The 17,682-nt window shown below is 45.1% G+C and overlaps 3 protein-coding genes across 9 annotated transcripts in view; 1 reads left to right on the top strand and 2 right to left on the bottom strand.

Moving 5' to 3' along the window:
- Positions 1-5,403, top strand: part of MYO19 (myosin XIX) — a 34,017-nt gene extending 28,614 nt beyond the window's left edge. For 5 of the 6 annotated variants that reach the window (XM_083587560.1, XM_083587561.1, XM_083587559.1 and 2 more), the window contains 5 exons: positions 587-762; positions 1,822-1,951; positions 2,965-3,050; positions 3,207-3,515; positions 3,974-5,403. In XM_083587560.1, the coding sequence (XP_083443686.1) occupies positions 587-762; positions 1,822-1,951; positions 2,965-3,050; positions 3,207-3,515; positions 3,974-4,102 (830 nt within the window). In that variant the 3' untranslated portion in view covers positions 4,103-5,403. Of the gene's footprint in view, positions 1-149; positions 281-586; positions 763-1,821; positions 1,952-2,964; positions 3,051-3,206; positions 3,516-3,973 lie in introns of all 6 variants that reach the window. The other variant, XR_014541913.1, reaches the window with a different exon arrangement.
- Positions 2,075-10,640, bottom strand: ZNHIT3 (zinc finger HIT-type containing 3). 2 transcript variants are annotated; one of them, XM_083588054.1, is made up of 6 exons: positions 10,467-10,640; positions 8,625-8,656; positions 7,579-7,662; positions 7,237-7,317; positions 5,877-6,087; positions 2,075-3,034 (listed from the first exon to the last, which is right to left on the bottom strand). In XM_083588054.1, exons 1-5 carry the CDS (start codon positions 10,559-10,561, stop codon positions 5,897-5,899), a joined length of 483 nt encoding a protein of 160 aa, XP_083444180.1. In that variant the 5' UTR covers positions 10,562-10,640; the 3' UTR covers positions 2,075-3,034; positions 5,877-5,896. The 2 variants fall into 2 exon arrangements, with proteins under 2 accessions (XP_083444180.1, XP_083444181.1); XM_083588055.1 differs by lacking the exon at positions 10,467-10,640 and adding an exon at positions 10,048-10,299.
- A 1,879-nt stretch (positions 10,641-12,519) lies between these two features.
- On the bottom strand, positions 12,520-17,034 carry LOC310750135 (lysophosphatidic acid receptor 1-like). The gene has a single exon (XM_083587978.1). It carries the CDS (start codon positions 14,711-14,713, stop codon positions 13,748-13,750), a length of 966 nt encoding a protein of 321 aa, XP_083444104.1. The 5' UTR covers positions 14,714-17,034; the 3' UTR covers positions 12,520-13,747.
- Positions 17,035-17,682: the final 648 nt, after the last annotated feature.

Genomic DNA, 17,682 nt, shown 5'->3' with positions numbered 1-17,682 from the left:
ATTTTATACAAGTGGCAGAATGGAATTTTTCTTGATGTCAAAGTGGCATTGTCGGAAACCTGCTTTTATGTAAGGAATACTGCTACTTTATTTTCTTCTTCTGTGCATGAATCCAATACCCTTCCAACTACACTTTTTCATCTCTCCAGCTCCACCCTGGATTCTTCTGCTGCTCTTGCAAAAACCCGCTTTTCTCTCTACGGGGCTGTTTCTCCTTTCAAGCAACGAACCGCATCTCTCTTTCTCTGTTTGCTTTATCAGACCAGGCCAGCCAGCGGAGGTAAGCACAGGGTCAGGTCTCTCATGAGGTTAGGTCAAGCTGTATGTGGCAAGCCAACCATGTCTTAAGTGGTCGGCCATGTTTTTGTCTTTATTTTTATTTCTACAAGATGTGTTTGCCAATTCATCCTAAAACCTCTTAGCAGTTTACATGAAATATTAAAACATAGATTAAAATTACCGATAAAAATCAGATGTTTAAAAGCTAAAGTCATTTTCACCCTCAAAATAAAACCAATAATACAATTTCTAGGATTCTTGCAGTAAAATAATACATTATAAAATACTCCCCTTTCTCTTCTCACAGGTTTGATGACAGCATCTTCTGCAGAGGACAAAAGCGATGCTTTACGCTCTGCGGTCCAGGAGATCCTTCAGAAAATGTGCCCCCCTGATGCCCCTCCCCTCAAGCCTACAGAGAACCAACCCCATATTGTGCCAGTATATTGTGGAAAAACCAAAGTATTTATGACGAACTCCACGGTAAGGGGGACACTTTCAGTGGGTTCTTTGGCATGGATTCATCCTCACTCTCATCGGAAACAGAATTCCATTTCCTGCAAATCACACCATATGTCAATGGTTCTAAAGTGCTATGATGCCACTTTAAGCAGGCATGGCTCTCCCCAAAGAATTCTGGGAGCTGCCATTAGTTAGGGGTGCTGAGAGTTGTCAAGATAAACCCCATTCCCCTTGCAGAACTGCAGTGCCAGAGTGGTTTAACAATCAGTCCCTCCTCCCAGGGAACGCTGGAGACTGTAGCTATGGGAGGGGAATGGGGTCTCGTAACCACCCTTAGCACCCTTAACAAACCACCACTCCCAGAATTCCTTGAGGGAGCCATGGCTGTGTCATGTTAAATGTATTGTGTGAATGTAGCCTTGGTTTTCATTTAAAAACAGGAATAAGCCAATGTTTGGTTTAGTTTTCTTGTGTTTTCCCAAGGAGGTTGGATAGGAATGTACCAAATACATTTTTAAAAAATGAAATAAATCCTAATCCAACACTTTCAACCAAGGTTCACTCACCTGCAGGCTGTACTCTTCCCCACCCCAAGCCATCCTCAAAATGTGTTTTTAAATAGTTAAAATTCAGTGACTCCTCCCATATGTCCGCTGTTATGGTGCCAAAATGTTGTTCAGTAATATATAAAAATTATTTTAAATAGTGTAGAATAGCTGGTAAGAAAGTGTTTTGGAAGTTAGCATTGAGTACTGCCGTTCTTATCATGCCTACCTTGGCATGTGGCCTCCAAAGGGTCTGCCTGGAAAAGGCTAGCTGCTTCTGCTCTAACCATTACACCACGCTGCATCTCCACTCAGGTAGGTTTGCTTACTTGTACTTAGAACAGGGCATCTGCCCACGATGAAAAGTTTAAGTTATCTCCTTCCTCCGCTGGACTCTGAAACTCTTCTCACCTCGGAGGTTAAATCAGTCTCTTTAAAAATAAAATAAAATCCTTTTTGGGGGCGGTCCAGATATGGCTGAAGCCTGATTGCATGTGGCTCCAACTAACGGACTTATTATTTTTCTCTCCTGTAGCTGGAGCTCCTTGAAGTGGGGCGAGCCAGAGTCTTAGCTGACAACGCTTTCTGCATCCAGTGCTGCTGGCGAAGGTTTAAGAGGAGGAAGCTGGCTCAAGAGAGAGCGTCAGCCACAGTCATCCAGTCAGGTGAGCAGGCGGGTTTACCTGGGTTAGCTCGGGGACAGGGAACCTTTTTCAGGCCAAGGGGTTACATTCCCTTCTGAGGGCCACATGCCCTCAGCAATAAAGGCAAATTTTACTATGGCACTGTGCTATTTCATATTTTTTAAAATATTCATATACAGATGTTCATAAAAAGCACAAAAGAATGGTTTACAACAATTATACACAAAATCAAAGATCAGCTAACTGTTGTGCAAAGAGGTCTTCTTAATTGCCTGCACAAGCCTGGCAAAAGTTTTCAGAAGGCGTTTAAAAGCTGGCCCAGAAGGTGCCTGGCTGGATCTCTGTTGGCAGAGTGTTCCACAGGGCTGGGCCAATGACACTAAAAACTTGGGTTTCGTGATGTTGTCAAATGAGGGAAATGACCAACTAAGCTTCTGCAGATTATCTCAGTGATCGAGCTGGGATAGAAAGGTTCAGGAGGTCTCTAAGGTGCCCTGGACCTACCTTGTTCTGGGCTTTGTGAATGCATACACTTCTAACACACACCCCTCTCTCTATCCTCCGGCCAGACGAGCAAAAGCGGTATGGTCAGTTTTCAAGGACACATCCCAGCCAGGCAAAAAGCCTTAAGGAGGAGCCAGGCAAGCAGCCTGGTGAGGGGTGTGGTCTAGGGAGAGAATGTGTGACCTGAGGAGAGAAGAGAGACCTGGAGGGCTGTATTCAGACCCCAGGCCTACAGTTCTCCACCCCTAGGTTAGATAGGTGGACAAACAGTCTGACTGGGTAGAAGGCTTTCTATGTACATTTTAGAGAGGGGACTTGGCTCAGTGGGAGAGCACTTGCTTTGCATGCAGAAGGCTGCAGGTTCAATCTCCATTTGGAAGGATCAGGTAGCAAGGGATGGGATGGAGACTTCTCTCTGCCCAAGACCCTGGACAGTCAGAGCAGACAATATTAGGCTGCATGGGCACTTGGTATCAGGTCCTTTCCTGCTGTTCCTTATACTCCCTTAATGCAATGTCTTCCTTTCTCAGCTGTTCGCTCATGGTTGGCCAGGAAACATTTCCAGAGGCTACGGAAAGCTGTCAGGGTTATAAAACGGACCTGGAAAAAATGGAAGGTAAGAAATCAAAGTCTTTCCAGCAGCTTGTTGGAAAGCTGGAAATAAGGCTGCAGTTACAGAACAGGAAAAATAGCACCAACACGGATTTCTGCTTTCTGAGAATCTCTGCTTTTCCCCCCAAAAAAGTTTTAAATACTTTCTGTCTTTCCGTAGGCCAAGATGGATGTCCTGGCCGCAGAGGAGTTGGATGACTTAGAAGGAAGCCCCCTCTCCTCCAGCCTTAAGGCAACCGTTTCACTGAGCGAGACCCATAGCAAGTTGGAAAAAACATGCCCCCTAAATGCAGCAATCCAGTTCTGGCCTCTTGGGCTGGTCCTTTCAAGTGGCCCAGTGACACTGGGTGCTTTTCAGAGAGACCTCGCCCTCCTGGCCTGCCTCCAAGTGCTGCAGCAGAACAACCATCACAAGGCAGAGACCAAGCAGCGCACGCAAGGGGTCACCTCCATCAGAGCCCTTCCACAGGTAAGGACCATGCGACTAACACCCCCCTCCCCCCAAAAAAACTGGTTGGCTACTGTCTCCCATGTTGCATAGTTGCTTTAAGTGGAAGGGAGGGGGACAGAACTCTTTCAGAGTCAGTGCCAGTTAGAAAACCTCAAAATGTATGTAAAAATAAAAAAGCACAACTCTGAAGCCTGATGCCAAACTCTGCCCTGAAACATCCAAGGCAGGGGGGTGAGGAACCTGTGTTCCTCCCAATAGAGTTGGGCGGGACCCTGAGAATCATCTAGTCTAACACCCTGCAACGTATATGTCGCTGGACTACACATCACATCATCTCTAATCACTGGCCATGCTGCCCACGGCTGATGGAAGTTGGAAGTCCAACAACATAGAAAGCCGCCTTATTCCGAGTCAGACCATTGGTCCACCTCGTCCAGTGTTGCGCATGCTGCCTGGTAACCCATTTCTCCTCCTAGGGCTCGATCAAGTTCCACTGCAGGAAATCTCCGCTGCTTTACGCAGACACCAGACCGCACACCCACAACTGCACCATGACCGGCTTCAACCAGATTCTCCTCGACAACTACAAGCTCCTTTCAGCTTGAAAACTGACTTCTACGTGCTTTTATATACTATTTACTGCACTTTTTATGCTTTCTCACTCAACAAGAACCTTCATCAAGCTGCATCTCTCCCACTGCATTTAGGATACCGTTTCCTCAAAAATGGTTCCGACTGTCATGTGGCATCTCTTGGTGGAAGGTCACAGGGCAATTCTCTGGGGAAGGCACACCTCCCCGTTACTGCAAGCACTATACACACATGGTATGTTAAGGGGAGAGCCTATCACAGAATTTCTCTGCGACATATGTGTTCTATCCACCCTTTCAAAATACAGGAGGACAGGCTGTACCTCATACACACACTTCTCTGGGGACCAAGGGGGCCTTGTGTCCATGCACAAAAGCTGAGCAACTTACGCCAACACCTGCCAGAGAGAGAGACTCCACTTCACCCAGCCTTGCATTTAACAACTTGCCTGCTCACCACAGGTGATCTGGAATTCCATGCAGGGCCGTTCTAGCAAGAGGAAATGAAGCAGTTTCCTCAGCAGACTTGTGGAGGTGGAATTCACCTCCCTGATCCTACCACAAGCCTGCTTAAGCAAAAGCTTTAATTTTTTATTTTTTCCAAGCCAGTATTTCCTCCTCTGCAGCTGTGTAGGCTACTGGCTTCCTGTCCAGTAAAAATAAAATTAAAATGGCAGGTGAGCAACTTATTCACCAGATTAGTCTAAACGTCAGTTATCTTACTCCAATTTATATAATCAGGAGTTGGAAGCAAAAGCTCTAAACCAACTGGGGTTTAGAATTCAAGTCCATACCTCAGGAAAATCACATTGTGAACTACTGTCTTGAGTTATAAACCAAAGGTAACTTTTTTAAAGTATTGTAAAAAGGTCTGTTTTAAACAAAGTTTTTAAACTTACTTTATTGTAATAAAGGTTGATTGTTCTCTCAGGGAGAGGGAAGCAAACCTACTGTTGCTTTGGGACTTTTAAAAAAAAATAATCGTCGCCTTTGCCAACTGGGTTCTCTCCAACTATATTGGACCACAGCTCCCATTCACCCCAGCTGGCATGTAGCTATGCTGGCTAGGGCAGATAGGATTCTGCAATCCAAAACATCTGGTGGACACCAGGTGGGCAAATCTACTCTGGGGCAAGACAAAGTTTATGGGCTCAGTCATTTCAAAATTTCAGTAAGCAGAATTCCAAATAGTGCTCAGACAGGAAGATAAGATTCAGTGTAGTACACTCCTTAGGATTAGACACAGGGATCAGTTTCCTACTTATAGGCCATTTTCTACAAATCAAAACTCAATAAAAACATCCATGATTATGAAAGAAGTTACTGTGTTTGTTTCTCCAGCCTGCTGCTGTCAATGGCTCCAGAACTAATGGGAGCAAAACCAGGGGAGAGGTTCACCCCAAGGAAGTCTCACTGAAATCAATAGGGCAAAGTAACTTTAGCTGCAATTGCATTTGATTCTCATCCAGTGTAAGATCAAGATGCTATTGCAAGGGCAGTGGGAAACTTGGCTCTTGCTCCTGTTCCAAACCTGAACTCTCTTTACAGCCTGAAGCTAATCAAAGGTGGTGGAGAGGCTACTTTTGGAACACAGAAAAGGCAGCGTGTTCAAACACTTAATTTCCCCCCAAATCTAGGGCCCATGGTTACCAGGGAAATGGTGTGCCCTCCCTAGGAAAGAGGGCTATGAATTATAGCTTATGGTGCTCCAGGGGTTAGCCACAAGAGAAGCCCTTCCTCCAGCCTTGCAAATAACAAGCTTCCCCATCCAGAGAGGGGCATCGTCTACCTGCTCCGCACACACAAAAATCACTCTGGGCGTGCGTTCTCCTTCTCGGGAGGCTCGACAATCCTCAGGCAGCAGTCTGCAAACTCCACAAAGAGGGGCTCCTGCATGTATGTCTTCAGGACAGCACTCTTGTCTTTGGCCTGGTCAACAGTGAGAAGCAGCTGGCCGAGGTGGGGGTTGAGGAGGAGGCCTTTGAGTTCTTCAGATTCCCCTGTTTTGGAAAAAGAGGGAGATGACTCCAAGAAGGAGGGTGGGAAGATCCTTGGCGACTGGTGCCCATCTTTGGAGAAGGACTGGAGCTCAGGGGGTAGAGTGCTGGCTTTGCATCCAGAAAGCCCCAAGTTCAATCCCCGGCATCTCCAGATGAAATAACACAGGGCCTGAGAACCCACCCTGCTATTCTTGGGCCTCCCATCAGCCACAGCCAGCAAGGGCCAATGGTCAGCCACTTCCGGAGGGCCGTAGGTTTCCTATCCCTAAGGCAAAAGATGATGGGGGAGATCACTTTCTGTCCCAAGACCCCAAAGAGCCATTGTCAGGAGCAGACAATATTGTCTTATTTGGCCCAGAGAGCGAAGAGACTACAGTACTTAAACCTCTCACCCTGCCCCCCCCCATATGTGGAATTTGGCTATTGCGGAGGAAACGACGTGCAAATTACTAATCCCCAAGGGTAAGATACAGAACATTTCTATGCTGTTTGGTGGGATTTCATTTCTAATTTGTCAAATTCAGATATACAAACTCTTCCCCCAACAAACTGCACCATTTAGTTTTCATGACGTGCCTTGTTGCTTTCATTTTTCTACATTATCTGCCCTCTGTTTATTTAAAAAATACACCTTTTGTGCTGCTCCTAAGCCTTGTAATTTTGATTGCTTTTTTAATCTGTACTTTCAATGTATTATTTTATTTTAGCAGAAAATACTGGACAAAGGCTTATGGGGGGAGCTGTGGTCCCAAGTCACATCAGTCCCACCCACCCACAGTCAAGGACAGAAAGACAACAACATCTGGGAGGGTCCCATGTTCCCCATGCCTGCTATTCAGGAACGTTGGGCATGAAATCAGACAATGGATTCTTAAAGCAGTGATGTCCCCCTACCCATAAAATAACAGTCTCAGGGTCATCTGCTCACGTAAGAACCAATTGCTTCAAGTCACACATAGGAATTTCTTTATAGTAGGAATAACCAACCAGTCAGCCTCCAGATGGCTACTGGGACTGCCGCTCCCATCAGCCACAGCAAGCAGGTGATTCAATGATGGGTGTTGTAGTCCAAAAGTAGCAAGAGGGCCACAACTTTCCCACCCCTGTTTTACAGGAAAAGTTAACAATATTTCCCACTGGACAACTTACCCAAGAGCCGAAGTTTCTGCAGGGGCACCTTATCGTCCTCATCATCTTCTGTCAAAATGTCATCCACTGACCAAGAACGTCCTGAGAAAAAAGCAGGAATAAAGTAGTGCCAGCAAAAGTTCCGGGGCTGGTACCCAGTCAGTCTATGGTGCCTTTGTCACCTGCCACTCAGCCACAGTGGGAAAACGCAATACTGTCCTAGAAGAAACTTTAGTCTGATCCAGAAGGGTCCTTATGATGCTCTGACTCAACTGTTTCTCTTCTCTCAGTATGACCCCCAACTATCAATGCCAATTAAATGCCCGTTTGCTTTTGCAAGCGAGCTGGAAAGGGTGCACATACCTTCACTGTTCATGGATGCCGTCCTCTGGGAAGTTTCTTGACTTGTAGGCTGCAGACGCGGCTCTGCTTTGGGTGCACATTGTTCTGTTCAAACGCCAAACGCATCTCATTACATCCAAGCCAAGGGAAGCAAGGGGTTGAGGCCCTTCTTTTTGGTTAAGATTGCCCCCACCATATATTTTTTCCGCCCCACCATTTTATAATATATATAAAACAGAAAGAACAATTATAACAGCAGACAAAAATTAAAATATGGAAAACAATAGAGTGAGTACAGTTGCACATGGGTTAAAATAACAAATGTCATCAGATTATCAAGCGTAATTCCAGATTTGGTGGCGGTTAGAGGCAATATGGACCTCTCTTCTGGCAGCACCTTCAAATTCCCCAGGCTCTAACTATTTCATCACCACCACCCAAACTAAGGTTTTGGGATGTTATTGTTATTTCTGAAAACCTCAGGCTTTTAAGTCCACCACCACTTTTCTTGTGCACAGGGGAGGCCATTTTGGCTAAAAATGCAATGGCACTCACAGCCCGAACGTTAGAATTAGAAGGAATTCTAAAACTCCTCGCAGCCCTTCGTCCCCTGGCTGATTGTTGTGACCAAAAAAAGGAGCCATCTGTCAAGAAGTATGGTACATCACAAAAGTGCACTATAAACACACCCTTGCAGAGCAAATTACAGTGGTACCTCTAGTTACGAACTTAATTTGTTCCAGGGATCTGGTCTTAACCTAAAACTGTTCTTAACTAGAGGCATGCTTTCGCTAATGGGGCCTCCTGCTGCTGCTGCGCCGCTGGTACACGATTTCCGTTCTCATCCTGGGGCAAAGTTCTCAACTCGAGGTGACTCTTCCAGGTTAGCGTAGTTTGTAACCTGAGGCATTTGTAACTCGAGGTACCACTGTACTCAAACAAGCCTCTCAACTCAAGGTTGGCGTAGTTTGTAACCTGAAGTGTTTGTAACCTGAGGCATCTGTAACTCGAGGTACCACTGTACTCAAGCAAGGCTAATTATTATTTATATATATTTATAATCCTACCTTTATGTTTCTTGCAGCAGGACACTGAACAACTGCAACAACAAAGAGAATTTTTTTTAAGTGGAGACATTTATTTCTATCCCAAGGAGTTCAAGGCCAGGCTATATGGTGTTTCTCTCCCCTCCCACCCTTTTATCCTCACAACAAACCTGTGAGATAGATCAGGATGAAAAAAGTGTGACCTGCCCAAAGTCACCCAGTGAGCTTCATGGCTGAGGGGGGATTTGAACCCAGGTCTCCCAAGTCTTAAGCTTGACACTATTATCACACCACAAAGGCTCCTTATATTACCGCTGCACGAAACACGACTCATTATTTATAGAGATTGTCCTTTCTCAAAAATTGGTTTATGCTACATAAAATAATACGATATGCAGGAGGGGCCAACTTGGTGCCTTCTGGATGTTTTGCATTCCCATGGCAAAACAGGGATGATGGGAGTTGAAGTCTGCAACATCTGGAGTGCACCGTGTTGGCTATTCCTGAAAATTTTGCAACATCAACAATAGTAAGATAACTGTGTGTTAAAACCAAACATTTGCAACTCCTTCATGGTATAAGAGCAGCTCAGTGCATAATGGGCAATGAGCAGGACCACAAAAAACGGTCTCCTCCTTTATATATAAACCACTTCTCAGCTGTATAGTTACATAATGGGAGAAACGGTTTCAGTGGCTTTAGTTTGTCATCATTGATATTTTGTTTATTTTATTGTACAGTGGTACCTCGTGTTAAGTACTTTAATTCGTTCTGGAGGTCCATTCTTAACCTGAAACTGTTCTTAACCTGAAGCACCACTTTAGCTAATGGGGCCTCCTGCTGCCGCCGGAGCACGATTTCTGTTCTCATCCTGAAGCAAAGTTCTTAACCTGAAGCACTATTTCTGGGTTAGCGGAGTATGTAACCTGAAGCGTATGTAACCTGAGGTACCACTGTACATCACTTTGGTAACTTTCCATTGCCAGGAATAGCCTCATCCTCTGTGAATTTGTTCAATCCTTTCAAAGCCATCCAAATTAATGGCCATTGCGGAAGTGGCTTCTTACTTACTGTGCAAAGAAGTCCTATCTTTTATCTGCACTGACTCTTCCAACATTCAGCTACCCTGACCATCCACAAGCTCTAGTGTTCTGAAAGGGGGAGGGGGAGATTTCTCCAGCCACTTTCTCCATGTCATGCATAATTTTATAAATGACTATTATGTCACCTCTTACTTGCCTTTTTTACCACCTAAGAAGTCCCAAATACTGTAACTTTTGCTCCTAAGGGAGTGTCTCCATCCCCTTGTTCGTTTTGGTTGCCCTTTTCTGAACTTTCCCCAACTTTTTTTTTTTTTTTTGACGTGAGGGGGCCAGAAAGTGTACACGGAATTCCACTTCTTTAATTATGGAACAGGTATTTCTCACCTTTGCTATTCACTTACTTTTTATTTGCCTTAGGGATTGATTTTAAGTAAGAAGTGCACATTAGCTCAATCAACAATGAGCTAGTAATTCTTCCGGGTCGGATGGGGGAGTCATGCGCTTTAAAATTGTGAATGTGATCCCAAGGGAGTTTCATTGCTAAGTGGGGATTTGAACCCTGGGCTCCCAGGGCCTCGTCCAATACTTTAAACCACCACTGGGGGGTAACTGCCCACACACCCAAGCGAACACAGGATCTCTTTCACCCTCGGCGCTGTAATCCCATACACACTTTCGCGAGAAAAATTGAGCTCCCCGCCCCCGAGCCCTCGTGCCGCGCCTCTGAGCACACACAGAGTGCCTTCCGTCCCTAAATAACCGGAGCCCACCAAAGGGCTCCCGGGGGGGGGGGCGCTGCTTGCACCGGCCCGCTACTTACTATCTCTCCCGGCAGCCCGGGCAGCGGTACTTGGCGCCGCCCCGCCCGCCTTCCCCGCACACGACGCACACACGGGAGCCGCCGGGACTTTGCATGGCGGACGCTGCTGCTCGATCTCGGCTGGGGGAAAACTCCCACGTGCGTCTCCTTCCTGGCCGGCGGGGATCTAGGTGCCAGGCACGCCAGCAGATCGGCCGAGCCCATCGATAGGCCGCGCCTCCTGCTCCTGCATCCATTCGAAACAGGATCGCGCTCGATTGCAATGGCTGAGCAGTTCTGTGTTGCACGCTCTGATTAATTTCCTCTCTCTCTTGCATTGTTTTTAAGCTGTTCTTTGGGGGATTCTTGCTGTCTTTCAGTTTGTAACCCCCATCCCCTGTGTGTGCGTGCGTGCGTGCTGTGGATTGGTGCGGTGGTTGCTGTAAATCGTAGTGGTAGAAGTATAAATAATAATAATCATATACCGTTGTTGTTAAATCATCATCATCTTCTTCTTCTTCTTCTTCTTCTTCTTCTTCTTCTTCTTCTTCTTCTTCTTCTCCTTCTCCTTCTCCTTCTCCTTCTCCTTCTCCTTCTCCTTCTCCTTCTTCTCCCTCCTCCTCCTCCCGCCCATCTGGCTGGGCTTCCCCAGCCACTCTGGGTGGCTTCCAACCAAATATTAAAATACGCTTATACATGAAACATTAAAAGATTCCCTAAACAGGGCTGCCTTCAGATATCTAGTAATGGTAGCAGTAATAATAATAGGACTAACGGTATTGGGCTGTATGGGGGGTTAGGGGAGAGGTAGTACCTCTGATAGTGTAATAATAAAACTATCTGAAGAAGTGTATCTGAAGAAGTGTGCATGCACACGAAAGCTCATACCAAGAACTAACTTAGTTGGTCTTTAAGGTGCTACTGGAAGGAAATTTTTTGTTTTGTTTTAATAAAACTTAAGGTCTTATACGTCAGTGCTTCTCCTGGGGTCGTCTGTGCATCTTTGGTCCCCACCCTGTACTTGGCTCTCACATGTGGCTCCTAGAAGCTGTTGGCATGTGACAGCAGACAAACCATGGCCAGCTAAACCAGGTGAGGGGAGCCGATGGGTCTCAAACCCTTGGGGAGTTAGGGGCTTCTCCTGCTTGCGAAGAGAGGCTCCGGCGGATTGAGTGGACACTAGACCGAGAGTGAGAAGGTAGCCCATCTTGTAGAAGGGGGGGGGGAATGCTGAGCCTGTACCTCCGCTGTTTTGCAGGATTTCTTCAAGAGAAGAGAAGGGCTAAGGGGCAAATCCCACACACCTTTGGGATGGAGTCACTAAGAAGGTTGGCTGGCACTGTGAATGCCTCCTCCTGGCAACTCCTTGCAGCCAAGCTGGTGCCAAACATACACAGAAATTCAATTGAGCAGGTAGTTGTTGGGGAAAGGCTTCTCCCTGAAATCTTGGGAGAGTTGCTGCCAGTCAGAGTAGACAATACTGGGCTAGATGAACCAAGAGTAACGGCAGGGTATAATTACAATATACAGGGTATATTTATTGTTATATTATTCAGGAGCGCAAACTCTTATCCGACAGAATGTCTGGTTTTAATAATTTGTTTAACTGTGTTATGTATTTTATTCTATTTTATATATTTGAACTTTTGTAATGGTTTTGGCTAGACAAAGTAAGTAAGTAAATAAATAAATACTTACTGCTACTATTACATCATCATCATAAGCAGTAAACTGATTGTGCATTTTGGAAACTTTGATGTTTTAATGATTTTGAAGTCATGTTGTAAAGTCTTACGTAAACTGCATAAGTTTATGACAAAGGAAAGGCAGAATATAATTTTTTATTGTTTTTCTTAATCTGTTTTAGTATTGTTATTCCAAAAAAATTAATGTCTTAAAATTATTGTTAATTTTTCTTGGTGATGTTATTGTTTTTTCTTTGTTATAAACTGCTTTGCAGCTTTTCACAACCAAGTGATGTAAATTTTATGAAATAAACAAGTTGCAGTCAGAAAAATAACTGGGTGACCAATGTGTCCAAAACCAGGATATATGTGTGCATGTGTGTGTATTCTTTGAGGTTGCCTTTGAGGCCAGATGATGGAGCTAAGCCACATAAAAATGCTAATGTTTGCCCTCTGTAAACATTGTGAAACATCACTATCTCTTGTGCATTGATGTACCAGTGAATTAAATTAAATGTGGTGAGCTTGGCTTTGCTCAGAGAAAGGTTAACAATACTAAAAGGAAGGATTGCATTTTATTAATGTCATGCCAAAGCAAACACTGCAAAGCCTTCCCAGTTGGCTCTGATGTTACATTGGTTTTATACACACACAAAATCCTTCTAAAGCTGCTCTGCTTGAGAGTAAATCCCATTGAACCCAATGGGGTCTGCTTTTTAGTAGATGAATTGCTGCATGAGATTTCCCAGTTCTGCTACATATATTGGTTGAGGTTTCTCAGCTGAGTTTTGTTCATGCTGAAGCCTTTGCCAGCCTGGTGTCTTCCAGATGTTTTGGACTTAAAACTTCCATCAGCCCTGCTGACTGAGGCCAATGGGAGTTGTAGTCCAAAATATCTGGAGGCTACCAGGTTGCCAAAGGCTGCCCCAGATTGTTCCACAAGAAAGCACATTATCCAAAGTCACCATGCGTCACATACAATTTGATGTAGCATTTATTTTTCATCCTATCTTAATATGTTTTTTCAATCAACAACAAAATTTTAGTCAGTCCAAATATATATGTATATATAATTACATTAAGCTGGTGTTTCCCAGACTCCTGTTACACCTGCCCAACTTTCTGTACTGCATGAAGTTTGGAATGTTGCTGTTAATTCTAATCAAAAGGAGGGTGGTGTGAACCTTTTAAACCACTAATCGAAATTCTACTGTCTAATAACTCACTCTGAAGTTAGTTCACAATAGATAATTTCAACCCAACACGATCCTGTTCATGAACGCTACCAAAGTGTAGGTAGCACAATTCTATTGTCGATAGGAGAGAGCCGATGAATTGAATCCCACTCTCCCTTGTACTTGAGAACTGTCCAGTGCTGAAGCTGGCTCGCTTTGGTGAGCTGAAACATTAATTCAGATCTCTGCAACTGCCAACTACCATAGCCCCTATAAAGAGATTTACGCTGCAATCCTAAACACATGTCCTTGGGGAATGCATCCCACTGAACTTATGAGTAGACATGCATAGGACTGAACTCTCAGTGACTGCTCACTGCGGACATTTAAAGATGTTTGGGTGAAAACGTACAAGACTGGATTCACTTTGGTCCGAGCAGGGTCACATTTTCCCAATGGCCTGCACGTCTATGCGGTTGCTGAAAGGGGACTTCAAAAACCTGAGTCTCTGCCACAAAGTTTTCACTTTCAGGGTGTAGATGATGGGGTTCCCCAATGAATTCATGGTGATCATGATGGCGGTAAGGTTTCGAAAGACGTAGACATCCATGGAGAAATTGTTGGGGCACTGGTGAGTGGTTATATCCAGGACAACGCCAGCAAAGAAGGGTGTGTAAGACAGCAAAGACAGCAGCCAGATGAATATGCTTGTCCGGGCTACTTGGATCTCGGCCAGCCTGTAGGTGGCATGGGTTTGCCCCAAAGCACCCATTGCCATCTTGTGTTTCCTCAAAAACCCAATGATGTTGCAGTAGGTGAAGAAAGGGAGGACCAAGACCACTGCACAGTGCGGGATAGTGATGATAATAAGGTAGTCGATACACAGAGGGCTGTAAAGGGCAGAGGCATTGTCTCTATCCAAGCAATTCCAGCCCATCAGGGGCAGGAAGCCCAAAAAGAAGCTAAGCCCCCAGACACCCAGCACCATGCCCAGGATCTGGTTCCTGCCAAGGCGCCATCTTCTCCTCAGGCATTCCGCCACAGCCAAGTAACGCTCAATCCCAATGAGGACTAAGTTGTAGATGGTGGCCAGGATTGACATGGTGTAGAAGGCATATGCTGTGAGGAGTTCCTTGGACCCACTGATGGTACTTTGAGGGTTGGTGATGAACAACAGGGCAATCCAGAAGCCTGTAGAGCTAGTAAAGAGGTCGGAGAAGGCCATGTTGCAGAAAAGGATGAAGATGGGCTTGTGCAGTTCTTTGGAGTACACCACGGCAAAGATGACGGCAGAGTTGAAGAGCACAGAGATTAAGGAGATGGTCAGCTGAGGGGCACCCAAGGAAAGCACCAGGTCACTGGTCCAAACATGAGTGGTGTGGTTGGGGCAGCTCTGGTGCTTAATCATGGTGACGGTCAGGCTAAATCAATCAGGAAGCGATCAGAGGGGAGCAGGAGCCAGCAAGGCAAAGCCAAGAGTCGAAGGCAAGAGTCAGAGCTAGGAAGTTAGTTGTTGCTCTGGCAAAATCTCAGTCTAAACACAAAGACTTGTACCGCTGTTTCTGCCTAGGAGGGGCTAACGGCAACCTGGGTGCTGGGAGGTCCAGTCCAGAGACTGAGGATTCTTATGCTGCCTTAGAAAATATTGCAAGGTATGGTCACTCACCACATCAGGCAGCTGCTCCCAGAGCTCTTTGAGACCTGGTTCTAGCTCCAGTGACTCCCAATGACAACAGGCCAAGCTTTTAAATGATCACTCTTTTTCTTCCCATAGCCTACGGTCCTAAGATGGATGGAAAGTTGGGTGACCTCCTGCTTTGTGGCTCCAAGGGGTGGGGGTTGAACACAACAGGTTTCTGCTTTCCAGAATACCACCCAAGTTGTGGGTTAAACGTTAACTCCTGTGCGTCAAAACATTTTGGTTATTGGTTCAGGGTGATAACTCCCAACCCTGAGGTTGCTAGGATGGTCCTAGGTAGCAAAGGCATCTAATAAGCTCCCTGTAATCTCTCTGTGTGGTTTTCTCCATCTGGAATCTCATATTGGACGCCTACACTGGAATTGCGTTAATTAATTGCCAAACATTAAGCCTCTTGAAGCAAAAACAGTCCCTTCAGAGAGAGAGAGATGGGAAGAGAGATGGATGGATGGTTGGATGTCTAGATAGATAAGAGAGAAGTGGCAGGAACAGATAGCTAGACACGGATAGATAAAGAGAGAATAGGATTGTAAAGTTGGAAGTCACCACAAAGGTTATTTAATCCAATCCAAGGAAATCTGCCTTCCAACCTTTGCTGAGAAAGCTCCAACAAGGGAGAGGTCACCACCCACTGACACAGTTTGTCGAACAGCTCATACCATCGGGAATTTCTTCATGTTTCACCAGAATCCCCTCTTTTTGTTGTTTGGACCCATTGGTTCAGATCCTGCCATCTGCAGCAATGAATTTTCTCCATTGTCTGCCCAGCAGCTCTCCAGATATTTGAACACAGCTGTCCTATTGCCTCTTTATCATCTCTTCTCCAAAATAAACATGCTCAGCTCCCTCAACCTTTCTCCATAGGACTTGGTATCCAGGCATCTCACTATCTTGTATCTCCTTCCTAGAGAAATGTTCCTGCTTGTCAATATCCTTAAACTGCCCATCAGCAGCCAGGATCAGGAGGTCAGCAGTAAAAAGCACTGGTGTCAGTGAAGTTAACTCTTTATTCAAAGAAACCAAAACAGTGCAGGCTTAGCGATCGCAGCAACTCTCCCCAGTAGGACTTGTCCCCATGAGGCAGTTGTGGGGACCGAATGTGCCTGCCTTGCCATTGCTCTCTAAGGCCTCTCCCAGTTCCTTTTCCTGCAGCCTAAGGCTCCATCTTCATTTCTCTGTGTCCAGCCAGTCCATGACATCGCCCCAAAACTGGCCACAGTATTCCAGGTGAGATGGACAGGTGTGTGTATATGTTAGGGACAATGTAAGTTGATGTGCACAATGCCAAGCAGTTAATGCGCTTAACAACCAGGCATTGCACACATTCTCCAGGGGTGATGGCGAATGTGCACATAATATCGCCATGAAGAAGGAATTGTGCACATTTTCCCAGTTAATCTACATTTCTGGAGCACTTTAGAATGCTGAAATGGATAGGAGTATTTTGGCACTATAAGCGCCAAGAAATCCATTGTGGTTGCTGCTTTTGTGGCTTACAGTCCACTTTTGTCATAATCAAAGCTTTAAGCCAGGGATGAGGAAGCTGTCACCCTGCAGATGTTGCTGGACTTCAATTCCTATCAACTCCAACTAGTATTTCCGATGATTAAGAACAATGGGCTTTGTAGTCCAACAAGATCTGGAGGGCATGCAGTAAGAATCTTAACTATGTGAACTACGTAAGGATGAAGGCATCTGTCAATTTGGGTTTCTGTCAGTTTCTCATTTTTCCACATCTAATTTCAGTTCTCCACATTTCCATGACAGGTTTTTTAAAGCCTTTATGAAAATTCATTAGCATTTTAATTCAAATTTATTCCAGTGCACCAATTTTTGAATGCAATTTCTCTAGATGTGCACATTTCCCCCTGATAGTCAACATTCTGTGATAACTGAGCATGCTCACTGAGTTATTACTGAGGTGGAGAATTCCCCCTTAGGATTGCTTTTCCCCAAAAAAAGTTTTGTGATACGCTCTAATACCTCCCATTCTTGAGTGTGGCTGATGCTGTTTTGACCAAATAATTATAATAGCAAATACCTTTGTGCATCAGAAGTAGATGGAATGATACTATGCCAATGTCCAGAATTCTTAGTTGCAAAGCAAATCTTCCAGGCTCTTCAGAAATCCAAAATTTCCAAACATGAGCTTCACTTTGATTGCATCAAAATCCACCTAGAATAAGAGAGAGTGTGGGTTTGCACATACCACACTAGGACAGGAGAGGGCACTGTTTCAAATGGAAGCACTCAACCATCTCTCTTCTAATTGCAAACATATATCTCCTTTTTAAAATGATGCCTAGGTCACTCTAATGTCTGTTATCAGAAGTAAGACCCATTGAGTTAAGTGATCCTTATTCCCAGGGAATTTGTATAGGATTGCAGTTGCAGCCCTACTGCAGGATTCTGTGTGATTTTTAGTTGCACTAATGCATTATTCTATATTTACATTTTGTTTATCATCATTTTCTTCTTTATTTCATTTTCCCAGCTCCTCAGACTGGCAAGAAAAAAACCAAACATGGATCTTCGTTATGCGAACCTGGGTGGCCCTCTAGGACTCCCATTCCCATCCGCTCTGACCATCAGTCAAGTTGGCTGGGGCTGATGGGAGTTGGGACTCCAGCAATATCTGAAGGGCCACAGGACCCCCACCCCTGAAAACACAAGGGAAG

This window comes from Podarcis filfolensis (assembly GCF_964270895.1).
Source record: "Podarcis filfolensis genome assembly, chromosome: 15".
Classification (NCBI taxonomy): Eukaryota; Metazoa; Chordata; class Lepidosauria; order Squamata; family Lacertidae; genus Podarcis; species Podarcis filfolensis.
This window is presented reverse-complemented; position numbering and strand designations above follow the sequence as displayed.

What these genes read in the sequence shown, in the direction of transcription:
- ZNHIT3 (XM_083588055.1), bottom strand. Translation starts at nt 10,184, where the DNA reads ATGAAACTCCCTTGGGATCACATTCACAATTTTAAAGCGCATGACTCC. An exon ending in ATCCCTAAGGCAAATAAAAA is followed by an intron (nt 8,657 to 10,047) that starts GTAAGTGAATAG and finishes TTGTTGTTGCAG; the next exon opens with TTGTTCAGTGTCCTGCTGCA. An exon ending in GGCATCCATGAACAGTGAAG is followed by an intron (nt 7,318 to 7,578) that starts GTATGTGCACCC and finishes CTTTTTTCTCAG; the next exon opens with GACGTTCTTGGTCAGTGGAT.
- LOC310750135 (XM_083587978.1), bottom strand. Translation starts at nt 14,713, where the DNA reads ATGATTAAGCACCAGAGCTGCCCCAACCACACCACTCATGTTTGGACC.